Source organism: Saccostrea echinata, unplaced genomic scaffold (genome assembly GCF_033153115.1).
Source record: "Saccostrea echinata isolate AGI-Se365-2 ecotype Australia unplaced genomic scaffold, CSIRO_AGI_Sech_v1 ptg000046l, whole genome shotgun sequence".
Lineage (NCBI taxonomy): Eukaryota > Metazoa > Mollusca > Bivalvia > Ostreida > Ostreidae > Saccostrea > Saccostrea echinata.
In genome coordinates, this window is record NW_026889795.1 from 9,418,449 (window position 1) to 9,440,270 (window position 21,822).

At 33.3% G+C, this 21,822-nt stretch overlaps 1 protein-coding gene across 1 annotated transcript in view; it reads right to left on the minus strand.

Moving 5' to 3' along the window:
- The window catches only part of LOC133201889 (uncharacterized), a 151,744-nt gene extending 148,057 nt beyond the window's left edge, over window positions 1-3,687 (minus strand). Inside the window, exons 1-3 of the mRNA XM_061337682.1 lie at window positions 2,831-3,687; window positions 2,345-2,450; window positions 1,940-2,131 (exon numbers count right to left, since the gene is read on the minus strand). Of these exons, the coding sequence (XP_061193666.1) occupies window positions 1,940-2,131; window positions 2,345-2,450; window positions 2,831-3,679 (1,147 nt within the window). The 5' untranslated portion in view covers window positions 3,680-3,687. The remainder of the gene's footprint in view (window positions 1-1,939; window positions 2,132-2,344; window positions 2,451-2,830) is intronic.
- Window positions 3,688-21,822: the final 18,135 nt, after the last annotated feature.

Consider the following 21,822-nt stretch of genomic DNA (forward strand, 5'->3'; position numbering starts at 1 on the left):
ATTGTTCGTTATCTTCATTTATATTTTCACTAAGTAAAAAGAACGGTACAATGTAGCATTTAAAATCAAATTAAATAACAAGGATTCACAACCCAATGTCCCAGACAATACTGTCTTGCAGTGACTAGGTCAACAGCTTATCTTCATAATCGTGATGTTTGGTGTTAGTAAATTCCATCGTTATATTTCACTGATCCTTCTTTTTAAAACACCTTCGAAGTCTCACTATTGCCTGAAAGGAATGACAAATATGTTATACGAGGGAATGTATACGTGGTGTTAGAAAAATGTTTCTTCTCAAGCAAAATTTAAAGACGTAAAGTAGAGGAGGAATATAAAACAAAAGGTACTTAGACTTGATTAAATATGTAAATGTCAAAATTAATAGAAGTATTATTTCAGAAGCAGATTTCAGAACCATGCATTGTTTTTCCCTTTTAAAGGCTTGAGAAACCAAATGCACATTGTAGAAAAAAAAATATAAGAGATGAGGGTATAATTATAATTCTATAATCCTAAACATTATTTTCTTGATAAATAGAAAAAAGATAAACAATGTTAAGAATGAACCCTTTTTCCTGCTGTTGTTATTAAGACTTAAGCTATAAGCATTAGCGGATGAGAAAAAGATATTCCTTCATAATCTGAATTACCATTGCCTAGGTATGCTTTTTTTTGTTGTTGTTGTTGTTGTTGTTGTTCAGTCGATTTATCAATGTACTCACGATATTTCAACTTTCTATTTATTAACTCTTCTTTTAAAGAAGTGTTGGCCTTTACTTAAAAGGAGAGAAAAATCTTGAATCTTTCACTCAAGGAAGAATTGTTATTTAAAAATTTCCACTGATTCCGAAGAAATCAAACATGTATAAAGATTACAACTTTGCACTATTTCGGAAAAAAAAATGGGCATAAGATGTAATAAAATGTTGACATCTATACGTACTTGTTTTTATTAAGCCTATCTTGACTGTACATTGCTTTTAATAAATTTCTTGAAGATAATTCCAAATTACACAAGTTAATCAGAATGCAATAAACCGATCCCCTCCACTAGAATTGCAAACAGATGTCTCACCTGGCAAAGGTCAGTCCAGATTATGTTGAAAACATGATCTTTTATGGCACGATCACTTCCTGAATCATGGTAGTACTTGTTTCTATATAAACGAATCCTCTCTATGTCGTCACTCTCTGTAATGTGCTCTACTTTAGGTTCCTTTCCCCATCCACTCCCGGGGGGAGCAATGTCAGAGAAATTCCTCAACAATTTATACATGATGGTAATGTCCATAGATAAAGATGTAACACTGTAAGATCCACCTTAAAAAAAAACAAAAATAATTATTGCAACATCTAAAACTATGTATACTAATTTGCACAGCCTAATCAATCTTTGAAAAAATTATAAGTTTCTCCTTTCGTTTCTTCAAGTTAGTTTGCTTGCTTTTGATGAATTATATATACATTTAAAAACAGAATTGATTTACTTACTATGAAAATTTGTTTAAATAATTAGAAATTATTTTAAATCCCTGGGGTTGGGGGTTAAATTTAATCATTAAAATTCAGCAGATGAATCTATGGGTTGGAAAACGTTAAAATTCTTTGCAAAAAATGTTCAAAAGACGAACTTGATGATGATTTCTTTAATTACAGTAATGTCTCACCATTTTAATACAACGAATGTTTGAAATGATCAAGTTATCTAGTAAAGAACCAAAATCCGGTAGAAAGGTGATGGGAATAAATGCACTTCTCCGAAAGTACCTGTAGCCAAAAATGAATGAGATACTATGGGTACCATTTCCAGTAAAGAGTAACTACATGTATACAACTGTATCGATGAGATGTAATCCCTTTCTTTTGAACATGAATTCATGCTATGAACATATACTGTAGTCCTATGGGAAACAAATATTAAGCAAATGGCAAGTACCTTGAGGAGGGAACAGAATCTCTAGTTGAGGTGGTTGGAATCGAAACTGTCCTTTTCTCATGTCTGTTTCATTGTCTTTCAGAGTCTTTTCTAAATGCTCTTTTGGAAAGAATTTATCAAAGCAGATTCGTATAGCGTCAACTCCAATGTGCAACAACTTCATGATTTTGTCGAAATTTTCACTGGAATTATCTATTTGGGGAATTAAAGTAGCATGAGGTATCTAATGTGATAGTTTTTCCTTAAAAAAGAAAACAATTAGGATTGCCATTCATAAAAAAAATAAGAAAATGAATTATTCAACCTGAAAAGACAAAAAAGTTTGATTAAGAAAGCATTATATCTTATTTAAATGAATTTCAGTTAAGTGCATCAAGATTGCAAAAGCTGTAATAAAAAAGATACCTGTAGAAGGTAATTCGATAGATGTAGCGCCCTTCATGGCCTCTGTCAATGTTGTGTCCTCATTTCCACTCTTGACTTTATTAATCTTGGACTCCTCCTCAGGAACCTTATATAATAAAAATATTGAAACTAATTCAAGATTCTACTACAAAGACAAACATTTCAATTTTAGATTTTAATTCTGTTTGCATAACAAGCATTCCCGTGGAATCATCATTGTTTGTTGGTGCCAAATGTTTCTGGGTTTTCTTTAGTTTTCATTACCCATGAAATTATATCCTCAAGAACAAAACTTTGTCTTTATATTAGTCAGCTGAAGTTTGCGTACATGTGCATGAATATAAACGTTACCCACGAAATTACGTCACCACGAAAGAGTGAAATTTTGGTTACCCACAAACATTGACCTTACCAGTACATTTAACAAGGATTCCACTGTGTTATAATTATTTGAACTGCCAAGTTCATGTACATATACCAGAGTACCTGTTTCCAAAATTTTGTAATATATTGTGTGTCGATGCAATGTTTTTCATTCGCCGGACAGGACGGACACTGAAAAGTTGCTCTTATAAACTTAGATTCACTTATGACCGCGCTCTCCTTGCTGTCACAAAATCCTGTTGGTTTACATTTGAACGCAACGTGAAATTCTGAGTTTTTCTGGAATGTGTTGGAAAGGTTGTGTAACATACGCTCAATGTTTTCTCTAATCTGAAGACATTTTGAAACATCAACTTCTCCAACTGCAACAAAAACTTGCAATTGAATTTCTTTTTGAGTCATTCCAAGCATGATGTTATGGTGCAAATCATGAAACACGAAAATAGCTGCAGTCTGGTAAATACACCCTTGATCGTTATCAGCCAAAACCTCCCAAGGAATCTGCATGCAAGTTGCTACGAGGCGATGGAAAATTCCCGCAGGAAGAAAATCAAATGTGTAGCAAAGTACGGATGAGGCAGGGTATGATGAAAAGTAATTTACAGGAAATGGTGTTTTGTTCATACATGGAACATACCACTTTTCTTCATTCATTTTAGCTAAGAGTCCTAGTTTCTCCATGTAAAGCATGATGTTGTCTTTGTGTTCAATGTAACCATTGTTGTTCATTTTCCATATAGCAAACAACAATGTGTCATATAATTCTCCAGTTTCATTGAATTTGTCCCACTCTGAGGCAAATGCATATAAATCCTCTTTTGCGTGGTTTTTATCTGTTATGATATTTTTAAATGCATCAGCAAACCACTGTACATCAAGGATAATTACTTCACTGAGGAATTCTTGATCAAAGTATACAATTGCTCTGATGTCATGAAAAAACTGCAGCATGACATTAATATCATCATTTGTTTGGAGCTTTATCCCCAGTGGTAATGCTTTGTTGAATGCCTGAAGCTCACCTTTGCTCAAAATCTTGAGGTTTTTCTTTTCCTGAAAGAACTTTTCAAACATAACCCATGATTGTGGAAGCTCTTCTCCCCAGTGATCAAGTAATTGAACAACATCAACAATTGACAGTCTTATTTTTTCGACACTTTCATTTTCGTTGAATCCAATTGCAAACTGCTTCTGTACATCAAGATGTTTGTGCAAAGCCTTTTCCTTCATGGATAGAGTCTTCCATATTTCACGAAAAAACAAGCCTCTCTCCTAACCAAGAGAAAGAGAAACCTTATTTTATTCCATGCAATCTTTGAAGTAAGAAATCAAAGAAATAGAAAAACATTGTGAAATAAATGTCCTGCTTATGAAATATGTTCTCTATAGTCTGTTCAGACAGACTTTATTAAGTAGAAACTTGACTATACATGTTACAGTTGACAGAGTGAAAATCCATGCCAAGGTTAAAACAGAAGTTTGTTAATATTTATGAAATATAGATGCAATCTTCACAAACAAGAGAAATTTAAATTAATGAACTGGTTATTTCATTACAAATAGATGATACCAATTAGATACAGCATTAATTTGATATACATCTCCCTTCTCTCTCTCTCTCTCTCTCTCTCTCTCTCTCTCTCTCTCTCGTATTAAGGCCTAGAATCGTTCTTTAATGAATTGTACAACCCTTTCACTTCTTATCTATATCCCATAAACTTAGATAAAGCCTTGGAATTAAAAAAAAAGATCCTTGTAACCTATTTTTGGCGAACATACTCTGAGGACCAAAGATGCATCAACTGACAAAATTTGATATTACTAAGCTTCTTGTTATTCGAAATATATAAAGATAAAGCCTTCAAATTCAAAATGTTGGTCACCATGACCTACTTTTTAGTTTACATACTTCGTATCTATCTATCTATCTATCTATCTATCTATCTATCTATCTATCTATCTATCTATCTATATCTATATATATATATATATATATATATATATATATATATATATATATATATATATATATATATATATATATATATATATATGAAATTCCAAAAGTAGGTCACGATAGCTTACTTTTGGTTGATACACTCCGGGGACCCAAGATGCATCAACAGACACATTTTGATGATTCTGGGCCTTTTATAATCCAAAATATTCAGACATGTCTTTGAAATACCAAAACTAGGTCACAGTGACCTACTTTTTAGTTGATCCATTCCGAGGACTCAAAATACATTTACTCACAATGTTGGATGATTTTAGGCCAATTAGTATCTGAAATATTTAAATATATACATGAAATTTCAAACGTAGGTCACTGTGATCTAATATTTGGCTAACATTCCCTGAGGACCCAAGATGCATGAACTGACAAAGTTTTATGATTCGTCTTTTTTAAGCCAAAATATTTAGATATGGCCATGAAATTCCAAAAGTATGTCGCATGGACATACTTTTTAGTTCACATTCTCGAGGGACCCAAGATGCATTAACTCACACAGTTTGATGACTCTAGGCCAATTAGTATCAAAAATATTTAAATATATACATGAAATTCCAACTGAAAAGATTTGATGATCCTAGGCTTCACACTGTCCAAAGTATGCATATAAAACAATTTGAAAATGAATGCCTGTAGAATTGAAAAGGAAGACCTTCTTTTTGACATACATGTATATGTTTCAAGGCCCCAAGATGCATCAACTTATACAGTTTTATTCTTAACTTCTTTGTAATCTGAATTAATGACATTAAATATTTTGAAAATGATATGTCATGAAATTATGAAAGTACGTCATTGTGACCTACTTTTTGATTGACAAACTTTAAAGGCCAATGTTGCATACGCAGCTATGTTAAGGCTGTCCGAAGACTTAATATACATTAAACTATACATTTTATTTTGAGGTAGATTTTAATTTCAATTTGTGATCTATGTATGAATTTGCAGTCAACTTGTAATGAGAGTGTAATCAGGTATTAAAATAATGCGTATTTGTTATGTCACATGACGTTGTTGATCATGTGATGGAGACTTATAAATTCCTAAATGTTGCATAAAAATCGCATCAGCACAAGTGCAAAACAACATTATTGAGAAAAAATTGTCACATAAGTCAATTTATCGTAATCTTTGGTACATAAAAAGTGCTGGGGGCAGGTCTGAATTTTATTTGTTGAGATAATATTCCAAGAGAAATTCAACTTACCCATATACAGGGGGGCATTTTCCAATCTTTATCGCAATTTGTACAAAACCGAATAAATTACATACAATCCCCCAGCAAATTCAGTTAGATGACATACTTCTCTAGTAGATTCGCACAGAATATCTTCAATGTATCCTTATTAATCACTTGTGCCAAATATATACACGATTTATAAATTTTAACTCTGTCCATGGACGTGTAAGGGGGAGCGTTTCACGGTCAATATTTTGTTATTGTTTGAAAAGATGTATATCGGACAAGTTAAAGGAATCACGATCTTAAATTGCAAGCGTTCAGCATCATAACAGCACACTTAAGCTTAAAGAGCAATACAGACTCTTGAATAAAAAAAAAAAGATCTTTACATGACACGTTAAAGGAATGTTATAGTTATGACACTTTCCTCGTCGAGTCAGCTCAAGTATATGCAGTGCATTGACGTCATATGTTATTATGACGTCATATCTAGGTAGTTCGGAGAAGTTACTTCAGTTGGAACAGTTTGATATTCTACGGACAGCCTTATCCTAGCCGCGTAAACTGACAAGTTTTGATGATCATAGGCTTCAAAATGTCCAAGATATGTATGAAAAGCAAACTGAAAATAAAGACCTGCAAAGTTCAAAAACAGGGTCACCATGAACGAATGAACATGATTGATTGATTGATTGTATATTGTTTTACGTCCCATTCGAGAATTTTTCACTCATATAGAGACGTCACCATATACCGATGAAGGGCTTCAAATTTTGACCTTTACTCGGCACTTAGGGCCATTGAGCAGTGAGGGAACTTTATCGTGCCAACGCCTGCCGTGACACGGGGCCTCGGTTTTTAAGGTCTCATTCGAAGGACCCGCAACTTTCACTTCAAAGTACCGAGCGCATGGCGAAGGAACAGTTGCTACCTATTTTTTATCGACTTAGGTCTGTCGCGGCCGAGATTCGAACTCACGACCTCCCGATCACGGAGCAAGCGCTCTACCGACTGAGCTACCGTGAACGGTACCAATGAACATGTTATGAGATCCTAAGATGCATCAGCTGACAAGATGTGATGATCCTGGTCCTTAAAATTTTAACAAAATATAATTTTAGGTTCACTTTGAAGTGAGCTTCGGACAAAGCCCTTTGCCTCAGGATGATATCCAGTCTACAACATATCCCAATCCTTTTTATACGCTTGGTGACATCTGCTTGGTAGTTCTTGAGAAGAACATTTTATTACAACAACTGCTTTGTTTTAATCATATTTATCTCCCCTTGTTTAAGGACCACTTCCCGAATTTTAATACTAAATGAAAGCCCTTTTGCCAAGCATGCCTTGTGAAAAACTGGACAAAAATAGACCAATGGGTTTTTGAGATATGGCCCATATTCAAAGACGTTTTCGCACAAATGGCCAAAGCATTAGCTCTTTAATTTGAGTCTTTGGCTCTGAAGAGCTAAAACTAAATAAAAGTAATTATCTGAATGTTCTATGCAGGGAACTTGCAAGATTAGATAGGTAATTTCAGCCATGCAAAGAAAAAAAAAATGGTGACCATCTGAAAAAAAAAAACGATTGAGAGAGAGAAAAAGGCACAAATATGCCCTAATTTTCCTTCAATTAATCGTAGGCTTTCAATAAATCTCATTATATCTTGATTACCAGATTAAAATCTGGATTTCTTTTTTTCTAACATGAATTGCTAATTTTTACCGATTACAGAAATAATATATTCAAAGCTCATTCCCCATCAGTTTTTTTGTTGTTTTTTTTATGATATCATGGTTTCCAGTTGACTACCGATTAATCAATTTATTAATTAAAGTAAGACTTTTTCTTAGCAAGTACCTCTTCTGTTTTATTCTCACTGTGTGTACCGACCAGGATGACTGGGGCCTTATCACTGCTGTATTGATGAATGGATTTCATCCAGAACTGTAGATAATCTGAATAGTGAAAAGCATTCAATGTTTGAGTATACAAATGAAATTTTCTTTTTGGTAGCTTGCAGTAAATGATATTTTCACAAAAGGTTAACATGCATTCTACTTATTCCAAAATTCAGTTTAGATATTCCTCATGTTTCAATACACAGGACCAGGCTCCAAAGAAAAAGACGAGACAAGCTATTGACAAACAAGTTAATGAAACAAGAATATCAACAGTCGCGTCAAATTTCATCAGTTCTACGGTCGATATGGTCAGCAAATCCAACTTATCATTAAGTCGAATGATTTCTGACATTTTTAATACTAATTTTAAGGCTATTGAATTGTCTAATAATTTTTCTGGTTGCTCGATCATGATAATGAACACACTGCCGTTGTGATAGGTAGACAGGGGATGCTTACTCCTCAATGGCACCTGATCCAACTTCTGATGCTTTCAGATGTCCGTGTTTGCTCTGCTCCAAATTGTTTCAATGGAGATTGTTTACTGTTCGTTATCTTCATATTTCACGCTTAATTGTTCTTAACTCGTCTTTGAATAAATGAAACATATATTTATCGGATTAACAAGAATTAAGTTTGGTAGCAAACGATTAATTTTATCTATAAAAACATTAACTAAACTAGATTTTATAATCATGTAAAAAATTACTTGGTTCAATCATAATTTTTTTTAATCAGGGGCAAGAATACAAATTATGCGTCTTTCTCTCTTTCTTTGTATTTCACTCTCTCCTTGTCTACTTTTTTTATGAGAGGCTATAAATCAGTTTTAGACAATCTTACTATTAAATATGATTCTCAGCTTATTCATTGATTGAATACATTGATTTTATTCAGTCTATGTTGTTTACCGTACCGTTTGACAACTTTTCATGTATAAGAGACATGCAGATGAAGAGCATCAAATTTAGACCTATTCTTAGTACTTAGGGCCATATCAAGCAGTGATGATACTTTATTGTTACAGCGACTTACGGGAAACGGAACCTCAGTTTTCATGGTCTCATCCGAAAGATCTGAGACGCGTCTTGTTTTGCGTCTTAGATGTAACATTTCTTGGCGAACATCGTGATCAGGTCCCATCACGATGATTTTCTTTACCTTATGAATTCTTCTTCCCCTTCTTCTAGAAGTTCCTTTTTTAGGGTTCGGAATTGTTAATATCAAATGGGTATACGAAGCAAACCCTTTACCACTGGGATATGTTGCAAGGCTATCATGATTGCCTCTTCCATAGCAAACTTTTTTGCCTCCATATAGGATAAACAATAACAAAGAAGAACAAACTAACCCCTATATACATATATATGCTACGTTAAAGTTTAAAAATAATACCTCTGTTTGTCCATCCCTTGTAAATGGAACCTTCTTGACAGCATACTTCTTCTCCAACCTTATCATCGAACTCCTTCTCCATATTCAGCACAAGAACGAAGAATGTCCGTGGACTCAAAAAAATCTGGTGTGAGGCATAATATGCACACTGTCCTGCGAAGTCAGTCATGGTGATCTTTTTCTCAAAATCTTTTGAAATGTTTCTTGCATCTATTGGCAAATTTCCAGATATATCTGAATAATTTTGAGCACTTTGGTTTTCCTTTATAATTTCCAGTGTCATTTGTAATGATGTTGCCCCTTTTTCTTTTTCATATGATATAGTATATTTACTGTTTGTATTGACATGCATGATCTTTCCAGGGATTGATGCTTCAAAATTAGTGCTATAATTTTGAGCATGTTGGTTTTCCTTTATAATTTCCAGTGTCTTTTGTAATGATGTTGCCCCTTTTTCTCTTTCATATAATATAGTATATTGACTGTTTGTATTGACATGCATGACCTTTCTTGGGTTTGATGCTTCAAAATTAGTGTCCTCATATTCTATTGATTCCACATTTTTTGGCATTTTCGTAGCATCATCTGCTTCTACTGAATATTCAGAATTTTTCTGCTCCTGCTTTATTTCGTCAAGTCTAATTTTAAAGTGTTGTTGTAGGTTTGAGGAATTTACTGCAGAAGAATATGAATGCAATTTGATTAACACCATCTAGATTTGTTTTGCCTTTGTATTATTCAAAACTATCATTTCTCCTCTAACCGTCATTATTAATTAAATTTATTTTCTTTATTTTGCACAAAAATGGATGGTTTTAGGATTTTGATTTTTGTCATAAGAGTCAAAGTTTAAACAATCTTTGAAGCATGTTTTGCCACGGATATATCCTTAAATTATTTATTAATCAGTTACAATGTAAATACAGGGAAAGATATTACAACTAACAACTATGGACAGCAAAATGACTCTCTTGTAGTGTACTATACCAGTTTATTTTTCAAGCAATTCATTACACTGAAATGCTGTGATGTGTCACAAAATAAGATTACTCAAGTGGGCAAAGAAATTTGTTAATTGCGTTTAAAAATATTTTTCGGGTGATTTAATATTACTTGAAATCCAAATACAAATACTTTATCATGATATTTTGTACCTAAATATAACTCAACATAATAAGCAAAGAAACACAAAATAATGACAATAGCTATTCAACATAGTCATGAAAATATGTTAGGAATGGCTATAATTTGCATCATTAAACCCTAAATTCAAAACATCTGGCTGGAATGTTATTTATTTTGTTAAACTCATTATGAAAAAAATTACCATGTTTAGTTGATATAATTCAAGTACCTTTGATGCTATCTGTCACGTCGAAAACATCAGTGTGAATATCGACCCCCCTAGTTGAACAGATTTTTTCCTTTATTTTATCCAGATCTATGCCCTTCAGTCTCTCTAACAATGTGCTTTTACCACTACCAGCACACCCTACTATCATCCCAGAGGCGTGGTACATCATTGTCTTTCCTTTCTTTAGATTCTCAATGAAATTCTTCACTGATTTGTCTCCCCTCAGTATAATCTGCATTGGTATCCCGACTATAAAAACATAATTTATAGTATTACAATCCTAAGACAAATACTCAAATTCATGATTTCGTACATGTACCATCTTAAAGAAGTACTATATTAGCATTCTTGTTCACAAGACATTAACAAAATCTTTTTTAATCAATATCACAAATAAAACGTTAAGTGAGTTATTACCCCTCATCTTTACAAGCATGTCAATTACAAGAACAAATGTAAAATTGGCATTTTTTTTCTTTACAATACATTGTTCTTATGAAACATTTCTCTAAAACGTAGATTTGTGTGGTCTAAGGATCATAATCTAGTGCATGTAACAAAGTGAAGAAACTGGCATTACAAAAGCATGATTGCACATTGATTTGATGAAGATGTAACTTTCAAAGAATTCCCTAAGGACTTGCTTTAAAGCTTCCCTGCATATGACTGATTTCGTGGGTAGGTTAAGGCTTGCCATAGAAGTTCACAGTGCACTCTGTGCCTTTACTCCAGTAAATCTGAGAACTACCAAAATATGACGTCATAATGGAAAATGACGTCAAGTCATTGCCAACTTGAGCTGTTATGACGGGGAGAGTGCCATGGACTTAACATCTTACTTTGAACTGCATGTTACAGTACCGACCGGACACAACCTAACACCAGAGCGCACCCTGGGTTCGCTCGGGGTCCGCTGCGGGTCCGCTTTCAGAAAATTTGGGACCGCTCTGGGTGCGCTTCGGGTTCGCTCTGCGTTCGCTCTGGGTCAGCTATGGGTTCGCTAGAGCGAACCCGGCGTTCGCTTTCCGGGTTCGCTTTAGGCACTCATGCGTGAAGCGGACCCCGCTTTAATCTTGCCGCCAGTAAACCCCGCCCCTTCTATATTCCATATACAGTAGTGAAATCGATCATTACTGTTTTTATGGCGATTGAAACATGTACATGTAAGTGACAATATGGAGAACGTTGATAAATTTTCAAGAATTATACCGTACATTCGACGTAGAATTATCACTTTTATTTTTCTTAACTTACAAGCTAAGTATATCTCGAAAGAAAAAAAAAAGAAAAAGGTGTTAAATTTATTTTCGATGGATTGGATGGAGTGAAATTGATAAGATTATCTTAATAAAAACAAAGCTTTCAAATTCATTTGTTTACATTATTCATGCGTTTTAAAATAAGTTGGAACTTCCAATTCTAATTCAATTGCTAAATCGTAATTTAAATGTTTGAAAGACAAACAACTGAATTATGATCTTATCTATGAAATAGCTGAGACATACTGTACACGTAAAATGCTTACATTTTTACATTTAAGCTAGGTTGTCGTCCATTACATGTATATGTAGTTCGTGATAATCACTAAAAATTCTCATACAGTGTAACTTGAGTTTCGTTTTACAGATCATTAATTTTATAATTTACTTCCATGCTATAAATCATTGTTTTATAAGGCGAGTTTAACGGAAGAATTATATAAAAAAAATAACAATCAAAAAACCAAAACAAACAAACCGAAACTAAAAACTGGTCCAGTGATAAGAATATATTATTTTTTAAAAGTTGTTTTCAAACTACATGTAAATGATCATTTGAATAGTTTGTGTTCCTTACTGGTTCATGCCCCCCCCCCCCCCCCAGCCCCACTACATACATGTACATACTGGAGCGGCATGTTAAGAAACAAAATTCTAAATGTTTAAAAATGAATAAAACAAGAAAGAAAACAAACAAAACATGCATTCAATAACCGTAAACTCGCACGAATAAGTAAATGAAATTAAGATAATAACGCCCGATGTTTTTTTTTCTATTGTTTTATTTCGATGAGCCCCCCCCCCCCCCCCCCCACGCCACCCCTCTCCGTACTCGAATTGTTTTCTATGGGCCGGTTTTAGCGATTTTAATTTCAAATAATATACAGTGTTCTCTCTCTCTCTCTCTCTCTCTCTCTCTCTCGTAAAGCTATTTTACATGTACAGATTTTCAGCATTCAAGTGGCAACAAATTACATGAATATGTACTCTTCATGCAACGTACCAAAGAACTATGACGTTTCCAAATTCAAAAATTAAAAAAAAAGAATAATTGAATTTCATTGATAACGTGTCCAGACGAGGTACATGTAACTTAAGGAGCATCGAATGTAGGGGGAGTATATACTCAGGTATACCGTGACCATGGAGACAGTATACATCCAGCTAGTAAGTGTCAGCTAAAAAAAAACCACCGCAATTGCTCTTAACACCCGCAATATCTTCGAAACAGGTGGATGATAACCGACACGTGATGACCTTGGCTTCATTTTGAAACTATAATTATTAAAGTGTTAAAATTAAATAATTATGACAATTACAAAGTTCAAATATAGGTACCAATGTAATGAAAAAATATATGTACGTTTTCGTATTAAGGAATCTTTGCAAGTTCAATTTACTAAAGTTGGAATTACGTGTACTTTTCATGAACAAGTATAAAACGTACCCGTCTAGTAATATCCATATAAAGTATTTCGAAAATTACATGTAGTACATGTAAGAGGTTGGTGAACATGTAAACCTGTATATGCATGTATATATCGACGCGAAGGAAAATGATAAGCATTTTTTGTTTGTTTTTTTGTTTTTTCTTTTTGTTTGTTTGTTTGTTTTTTGACTGACTTGCAAGTAGTTACAAAAATTCAAAAACATACAATGTAAGATCTACATGTAGGATAATTAGAATTGACAAAATAATCTTTTCCTATATACATGTATTTAAATCAAGCTATTTATTAAATTCTGGTGAAAGATTAATTAAAAAAAGATATCACACTATTTAAAAAAAATGAGATTTTTTTCTCTCCAATTTACGTATTGACATAATGCACATTTATACTGTACAATGTACATTTATTTTTTTTTTATGATCAATTATTAAGATTGATTATTTCGATGTTGATCTGGATAAATTAAAACGTGCATGTAAATTGAAATAATAAATAATAAATAATTAAATTAAAGCACGTACATGTTCTTATACTGTGTCTTGAGATGATAAAATTCTATAATTAATCGAAGACCTGTTTTTTTTTTATTCTTTTTTTTTAGTAACAGTTGTTATAACCATTATTATCTTCTTTTTCTATTATGAATTAAAGTAATTATTGTCTGATAAACGCAATGTATATTTATATATTAATGGATTTTTAAAATATAAAAAAAATGAATATGTAACTATACATGTAACATGATAATACCTTGATAATGAAAATATATAACTTATTAATAGATTTTAAAAATAAAAAAATAATGCAAATAGATGTGTATATATTGCATGTTGTCTGGAGAATTAAAATATATAAATATAAAATCATGTTTACAAATCATATTAATAATAATTTTACACTGTACATTCACACGCTTTGCTTGTGCAATGTTTAGATTACAAACTGGCATGTTGACTGGTCGATGCGCTGATGGTCAACGCATTTTATCCCTTATCCTGATTGACAGACCTGTTCAGCATGTTGATTGGTCGACGCGCTTATGAGTTAATAGGTAATCCTGATTGACAGCTCTGTTACGCAACACCGAACGCGCGTTCGCTCTCTGGGACCGCTACTGAATTTGGGGTTCGCTTTCAGCGTTCGCTCTGGGTTCGCTGCGGGTTCGCTACGGGTGCGCTCCGGGTTCGCTCGGGGTCAGCACTAGCGGACCCCAAGCGAAGCCGAAGCGAACCCAGAGAGCAAACCCGTGGTGCGCTCTGGGTTCGCTTTCTGTTAGGTTGTGTCTGGTCGGTACTGTTAGATCATGGAATGCTATTGCAAAATTTACGTGTCGTAGTAGTATTTTTAAATCTTATATATCCGAATATTTTATAAATACATCGCTTACATACACATGTACCTTGGAATGAAATTCAGCGTGTTCAAAATACTTACAAAAAATATAACTTTTGAAATGTACTCTTTTTTATACCCGTGGTTTGAGGTATGACTTAATATGAGTGTACAAAAGAGTCTGGCGCAGGCGATTAACGAGGATTAATCTGAAATCTTTTGTGGAAATCTGAAAGAGGAGGACGTTTTCTAACTTACTCCTGCTTTGTGGTGGCTTTGTTTTAATACAGATTACGATATTGTTTGGAAAATGCCCTCAAATTTGTCGGTTAGTTAAACTTCTCATGAAATATTTGATGCCCAAGCACGTAGTAGAGATAAGGTGCAAAATAGAAATATCAGCGATTTTTTATGGTACAAAATATATTCATTTTCAGGATGGCGCTTCTTTTAAGAACGCAGCAGAGTTAAGGCTACAAAAAGGGGGCGGAGCCTAATTTGTACGGGAAATGTTAACTATGACATCATACAAAACCAACAATTCTTAAAAATACTACAAAATGAAATGATTTGCTATTTCAAACTATACGAAACCATCAAACTACATCTAAACTTACTATAACATGCTGTTTTGGCTTTAGTTAAATTCCACATAGCAAGGTATAAACAAGTCACTGATCATGATGCACTTGTCGATGTGACGTCATTTCGTAAAACCTGACGCAGTTTGTATGCAGTGAGAGGCGGATCATGAAATATTTTCACAACGAAAAATGCATTCTATAATTAAATGAAATATTATTTAAAGAAATTTAAGAGGCCATTAACTTGGATGCAATGTCTTCTTTATGATTTTATTCATATATATTCCGTATATTTCCTATTTAATTGATACTGCCGTATATTTGTATGCAAGTACATCGAAGAGTAATGTAAGGGTCTTAATAAATCGATCTAGTGCAAGGGCATACACCCAGTGGATCACAGTAAGCTTTTACATATAAACTCTAGAAGTATTAAGGTATCCGAAAAGTGCTGCGATCCTGGTGAAATCTTGAGAATGAATTAATTATATCTATATTTAATGTCGTTGACCAGCAAAAAATGCAGAATGCGGTCATATAAATTTGATTTTAACTATGAAATAACAGATTCTATAGAGGATCGCAGCACTTTTCAGAAACTACGATGAGTGTTGAAAATATTTGTACTCTAAATTTAGAATTTTAACTAGTGAATTTTATAGGTGACCCCAATACTGCAAGTATATGTGCTATATCACGTGACTGCCACATCACGTGACAAGTCTAAATATAAAATCTTATCATCCTCAATATGTACTTATTAACCATAATTACATTTGTCAGATATCAATAAAGTATTGAAAAGAATCGCCATCCTGATTAAGAATATATTTTTAATCACAAAAATAACCGATATTTCCATTGCGCGTCTTAACTGTACTGCGAACTTAACTAATATCGGATAAAATGTAATTATGGTTATTAACTACGAAAGCCTAGAAGTCTCATTCGAGATTCGAGTTTCGAAATACGAGATTCGAAATTCTATATCCAAACTAACCAATTAAAAGGCGGTTTAAGATTGAAATACTCCCCTTTGATAAGTTTTTTTGACCTTCAAGAAATCGTTGAATATATTCAAACCGAAGAGATCATTTGATTATATTACAATGCAAGAAAGAGTGTTATATATATATATATATATATATATATATATATATATATATATATATATATATATATATATATATATATATATATATATATATATATATATCAGAACGAAATTAGAAAAAAAAAATATTGGGTTTTTGGTCTGCAAAATATGCTGACATTTATATTATAACTTCTTAAATATTATAAAAGATTATATTCAGAATATCTATATCGTATTATCTACTTTGTTAACAGGTTTGATGTCATAATGATAAATATTGTTAATATTCAAAGAGCAAAGGGAGGGGGCTATTGTAGTCGATATGAATTATTAGTGTGCAATTAAAGAAGTGACTAGCGTTTAATGATAAATAGTAATACGGGTTTCAAATTGGATATAGTTTGTGACAAGGTATTAGAATGTGACCAGTGACCAATACGGGTTTCAAAGTGGATATTATTTGTAACAAGGTATTAGATTGATTGATTGATTGTATGTTGTTTTACGTCCCATTCGAGAATTATTCACTCATATAGAGACATCATAATATACCGGTGAAGGGCTTCAAATTTTGACCTTTACTCGGCACTCAGGGCCATTGAGCAGTGAGGGATCTTTATCGTGCCAACGCCTGCCGTGACACGTGGGCTAGGTTTTTAAGGTCTCATCCGAAGGACCCGCAACTTTGGACATAGTTTGTGACAAGGTATCAGAATGTGACCAGTGACCAAGTTGACAGCCCCTTAAGTACGGATGGCTGAAATATACATGTTTAATAAAGATAATGATTTTTCTTTTTTCAGGCCCGTAGGAAGTAATGAAAAAAAATCACTGTAAAGCCCCCCCCCCCAAAAAAAAAAAACAAAACAAAACAAAACAGGGGGTTATCACGGTTATTAGACGTTATTTTTGAAAGGATACAAGCATAGAGTCGCTATGTTTTCTATAGTATGTTATATCGGTAAAAAATATAAGGGGAATGGGGGGAGGAGATAGAGACACGTGCCCAGGGTCCTATGGCTCTGTTGTTTATTTCATTACAACGGTAGACAAGATACAAAACCAATCAATACACAAATTTCAATACATAATGTAATGGCCATAGAGAAAAAAAGGTATAAAAGTATTTAATAATGATAAAATTTAATCATTTTAACAAAACAATGGACCCTCTATACACCTTTAGGACTTTGAAAAAATTGTATAGCCTAAAGGGGTATGTATTAAAATTACTTAGTTAATGTATGCCTTTTTAGTGTACACAGAAAATCTTGAAAGACATCGTAGTAATGATAAAGAAAAGTCGCGGTCGCTTTGCCACTGGTATATATTCCATATAAGCAAAAAGGCTGTAGCCTACACATCATTTTCTTGATGTAAAAAAAAATCATTTATTTATACATGTATATGGTTGAAAAACGGGGGAAGGTGATCATAAATCATATTTATTCACCAGTTACTAGAATATTTTTTCATCAAATGCAATAAAAACATTTTTAACAATCCACACTTTTATGCATATCCATTTTTACAGTATACAAAACTTTTGATTTTTATAGCTGAATGGTTAAATCTCAAATTGAAATGTTACCTTGAAGTCGATATCAGACTAATAAAAAATGACAGCAACAGGACTCGGAATAGAAATTAGGGAATATGTTTGGCTTAGTAGGAAGTCAAACATAAAACATTTTGAAAATTATAATTAGATTATTCAGTAAAGAAGTTTCCATCATTTCCAAGCACGGTGTAAGGATTTTAAAATTCCTCAATTTTACTAAAAGTGGTCATGAAGATTTTTATTTCTGTATCATAAAAATATGTTAAAATGTTTTATATTTATACTCACTGGAAAAATGACAATGATAGATGTCTACAAGATCGCAGAAAGTGATCCTCCGAACCCCCCACCCCCACCCCCTCTATAGAGAGGAGGCGACTTCCTCCTTGCCTATGGTCAATTTGGCAATGATGCGCTTTAGGTGAAATCTGAATCTCGAATGAGCCTTCTGGACTTTCGTAATTAAGTACATATTGAGGACGATTAGATTTTCTATATAGACTATATAGACTTGATGTATCAGTCACGTGATTTTAGCACACATACTTGCAGTATTGAGGTCACCTAAAAATTTCAATAGTGCAAGGGCATAACCCAGTTAAAATTCGAAATTTAATATTTAAATAGTTTCAACACCCATTGTAGTTTGTAAAAAGACTATATATTTTCTACTATCTCATTGCTTAAATCATATTTTATGAACGTATACTGAATTTTTTTGCTGGTCACCTTCATTAAATATAGAAATAATTAATTCAGTTTCAAGATTTGAACAGGATCTCAGCACTTTTCAAATAACTTAATGATTCTAGAGTTTATGATTAAAAACTTGTCATGATCTATTGAGGGTATGTCCTTGCACTAGATCGATTTATTAAGACCCTTAGATTATTTTCCAATGTACCTGAATACAAATATACGGCTGTATACGTTAATTAGAAAATGTACCGTGAATATATGAACAAAATCATAAAAAAGACATTGCATCTAAATTAATGGTCAATTGAACATCTGCAAATAATATTTTATTTAACTATAAAATACATTTCTTCTTTGTGAAAATATTACTTGATCCGCCTCTCACTGCATACAAACTGCGTCAAGTTTTACGGAATGGCGTCATATCGACAAGTGCAGTGCAATCAGTGACTTGGTTTAACCTTGCTATGTGGGATTTAACTAACAACAAAAACGCATGTTATCGTAAGTTTTGATGTGGTTTAATTATCCCCTACTGTTTAAAATCGCAAATCACTTCATTTTGTGGTATTTTTAAGGATTGTTAGTTTCGTGTGATGTCATAGTTAACATTTCCCGTACAATTAGACGCCGCTTCCTTTTGTAGCCTTAACTGTGCTGTAGTACTATGACTTTTCTCAAGAACATTTTGGGTGCACAAGGATACCATGACTTTATATAATAAAATATTTGTAATAATTTTGTTTATCGGCTGCACCAAAGCGATTTGTGTGAAATACTTAAACAAAATATGACCGTCAAGTGATCAACAAGGTCTTGTGATGTCAAATCAAAAATATTAATATATAGCCGAGGGAACCCTCTTTATAAATTGGTTGTACTTAAGTACATAACTTACAAATTAAAACCAAAACCGACCACGCAATGCAATATTACTTTTTGAACGTATTTTAAACTTCTGGAAGCCTTAACATAGCTGCTTGTTATTAAGCTTTAATCTTTAAAATGGCAACATTTTATATAAAAATCTTAATTCTATATTAATATCAAAAATGTTAAAAGATAACAAATAGTGACAAAGGGACTCTGATATTTCTTCAAACATAGAAGCTAACCTCTATAATTGTATAAGATGAGCTAAGGGCTTAATGGTATACTTGGGTTAATTACAATGAAATTGGGGAAGAATTTATAATAACAAGAGGCCCAGGGGCCACATTGCTCACTAGCACTGTGGCTAGGAAACAAGCAAAAATCAGTTTAGTATTGAAAAGCGTAAATGCATAAGTGGTCCCGACCTACCCCTAAAAGGGAGGAGCGTATGATTTGAACAAAATTGAATCTACACTAACTAAGGATGCTTACATACTTTTTGACTGTGACCTTTTTTCCCTTCAAATTTCAATATTCATTGTGGCCCCACCCTACCCCCGGGGTCATGATTTGAACAAACTTGATTCTACACCGCCTTAGAAAGCGTCCATATAAATATGACCAATCATAACTTTACTGTTCTTGAGAAGAAAATTTTTGAAGATTTTTCTATATACTCCTATGTAAAACTACACTGTGGCCTCACCCTACCCTTTGGGGTCATGATTTTAACAAACTTGAATCTACATCACCAGAGGATGCTTTCATATTTCACCACAAAGTCTTACACATCTGTTTCATATCTGTATATTTTACTTGAAAAAGACTTTAATGGTAATCTAACAACCAAGCTTTATGATAAAAGTGATGACTTTAACTTTTCAATCGTCAACTTCCCTTACTTATGCAGCAATATACCTTCATCACCTACATACAGGGTATTTATCTCTCAGTTGATTCGATACGCAAGAGCATGCTCTACGTATGTACAATTTCTAAAACGAGGTAAATTATTGACAAACAAGTTGATGAAACAAGAAAATCAGCTGTCTCTTTTAAAGTCATCATTTCGTTAAGTTCTATGGTCGATACAATGACCTTGTCAGAAATACAATTTATCATTGAGTCAAATGCTGACTGACGTTTTTCATACTAATTGTTAATCCATTATTTACACACGCAGCTAGGTTAAGGACTCCCATATATACGTCAGCCTATGCAGAGGTTCGGTAAAGCTATTATGACGTCACGTTAAAACAATACAAATGAATCTCGATGAATAAATACTATATGTTCTTTTTAAAACACACTAAATAGTTTCGTTTATCGTAAATATTATAAAGATAAATGGATGTGCAACTTATCTTGCCATAAAAGCACTTAGCGTATGTAGAATGAAAGCCAGCTTGATCTCGCTGTACTTACTGAGATGACGTCATTTCTTAGTTTGACACGCAGTTTCTCTGTACTTGAGGCGTGGATCAAGCTTTTATCGTAGCTTGTAAAAATAAAAATAAATATGAAACACGCGTAGTTGGACCAAAAGAGAGAAATATTCTAAAATATATTAATCCACATTTTATTGTCAAACTAAATTGATAATGTGTAGACTATATATAAAGCTATAGGGAGCACATTTGTACAGTAAAGTGCTAGAGTGACAGGTCCAGCCCCTCGAAAATATCAAAAGTTCAACGATATCCGCTTCACTATAAATTCTGAATTTTTAAACACGTGTAGCTATTATTCCTACTATTCTGAAAAGTGCTGGGAGCTGGTTGTGCATTGTTGATTTATTCCGTAATGTAACATTATTCCAATGCGAATTACATTTTTGACTGGAGTTTATAGAAAGACGGCTAAATTTTAAACAATTCCCGAGCATGAGGGAGTTGCTCCCAGCACTTTTCGTGTTAAGGAATTTGTCTCAAAGAAAACAGAATAAATTTTATAGCGGAAAAATGCCCGTATATCGTTGAACTTTTACGATCTTTGTAGTAGTACCTATATGTTCTAATTTTAAAACTGTCACGTGACAAACAGCTGATGTAAGCGATGTCGCTTTGGCCGAACTCAGCAGAGACCCGATATATACAAGTGCAAACACCACAAATCACATTTATCAAAACTAATACTGTTTAAAAAAAATATTAAAATTGCATTCATTTTCCCTGAATATATTAAGGCGTATATTTCATGGGCGTCCTTAACCTAGCTGCGCACTGAATTGTCGACGGATTTTTCCGATTTTTTTCCCGTTCATGACAAGGAGCACACGGCGGGTGTGACCAGTCGGCAGGGGATGCTCACTCCTCCATGGCACCTGATCCCACCTCTGATGTTTGGAGGTCCGTGTTTGCTCTGCTCCTATTTAGTATTATTTAATGGA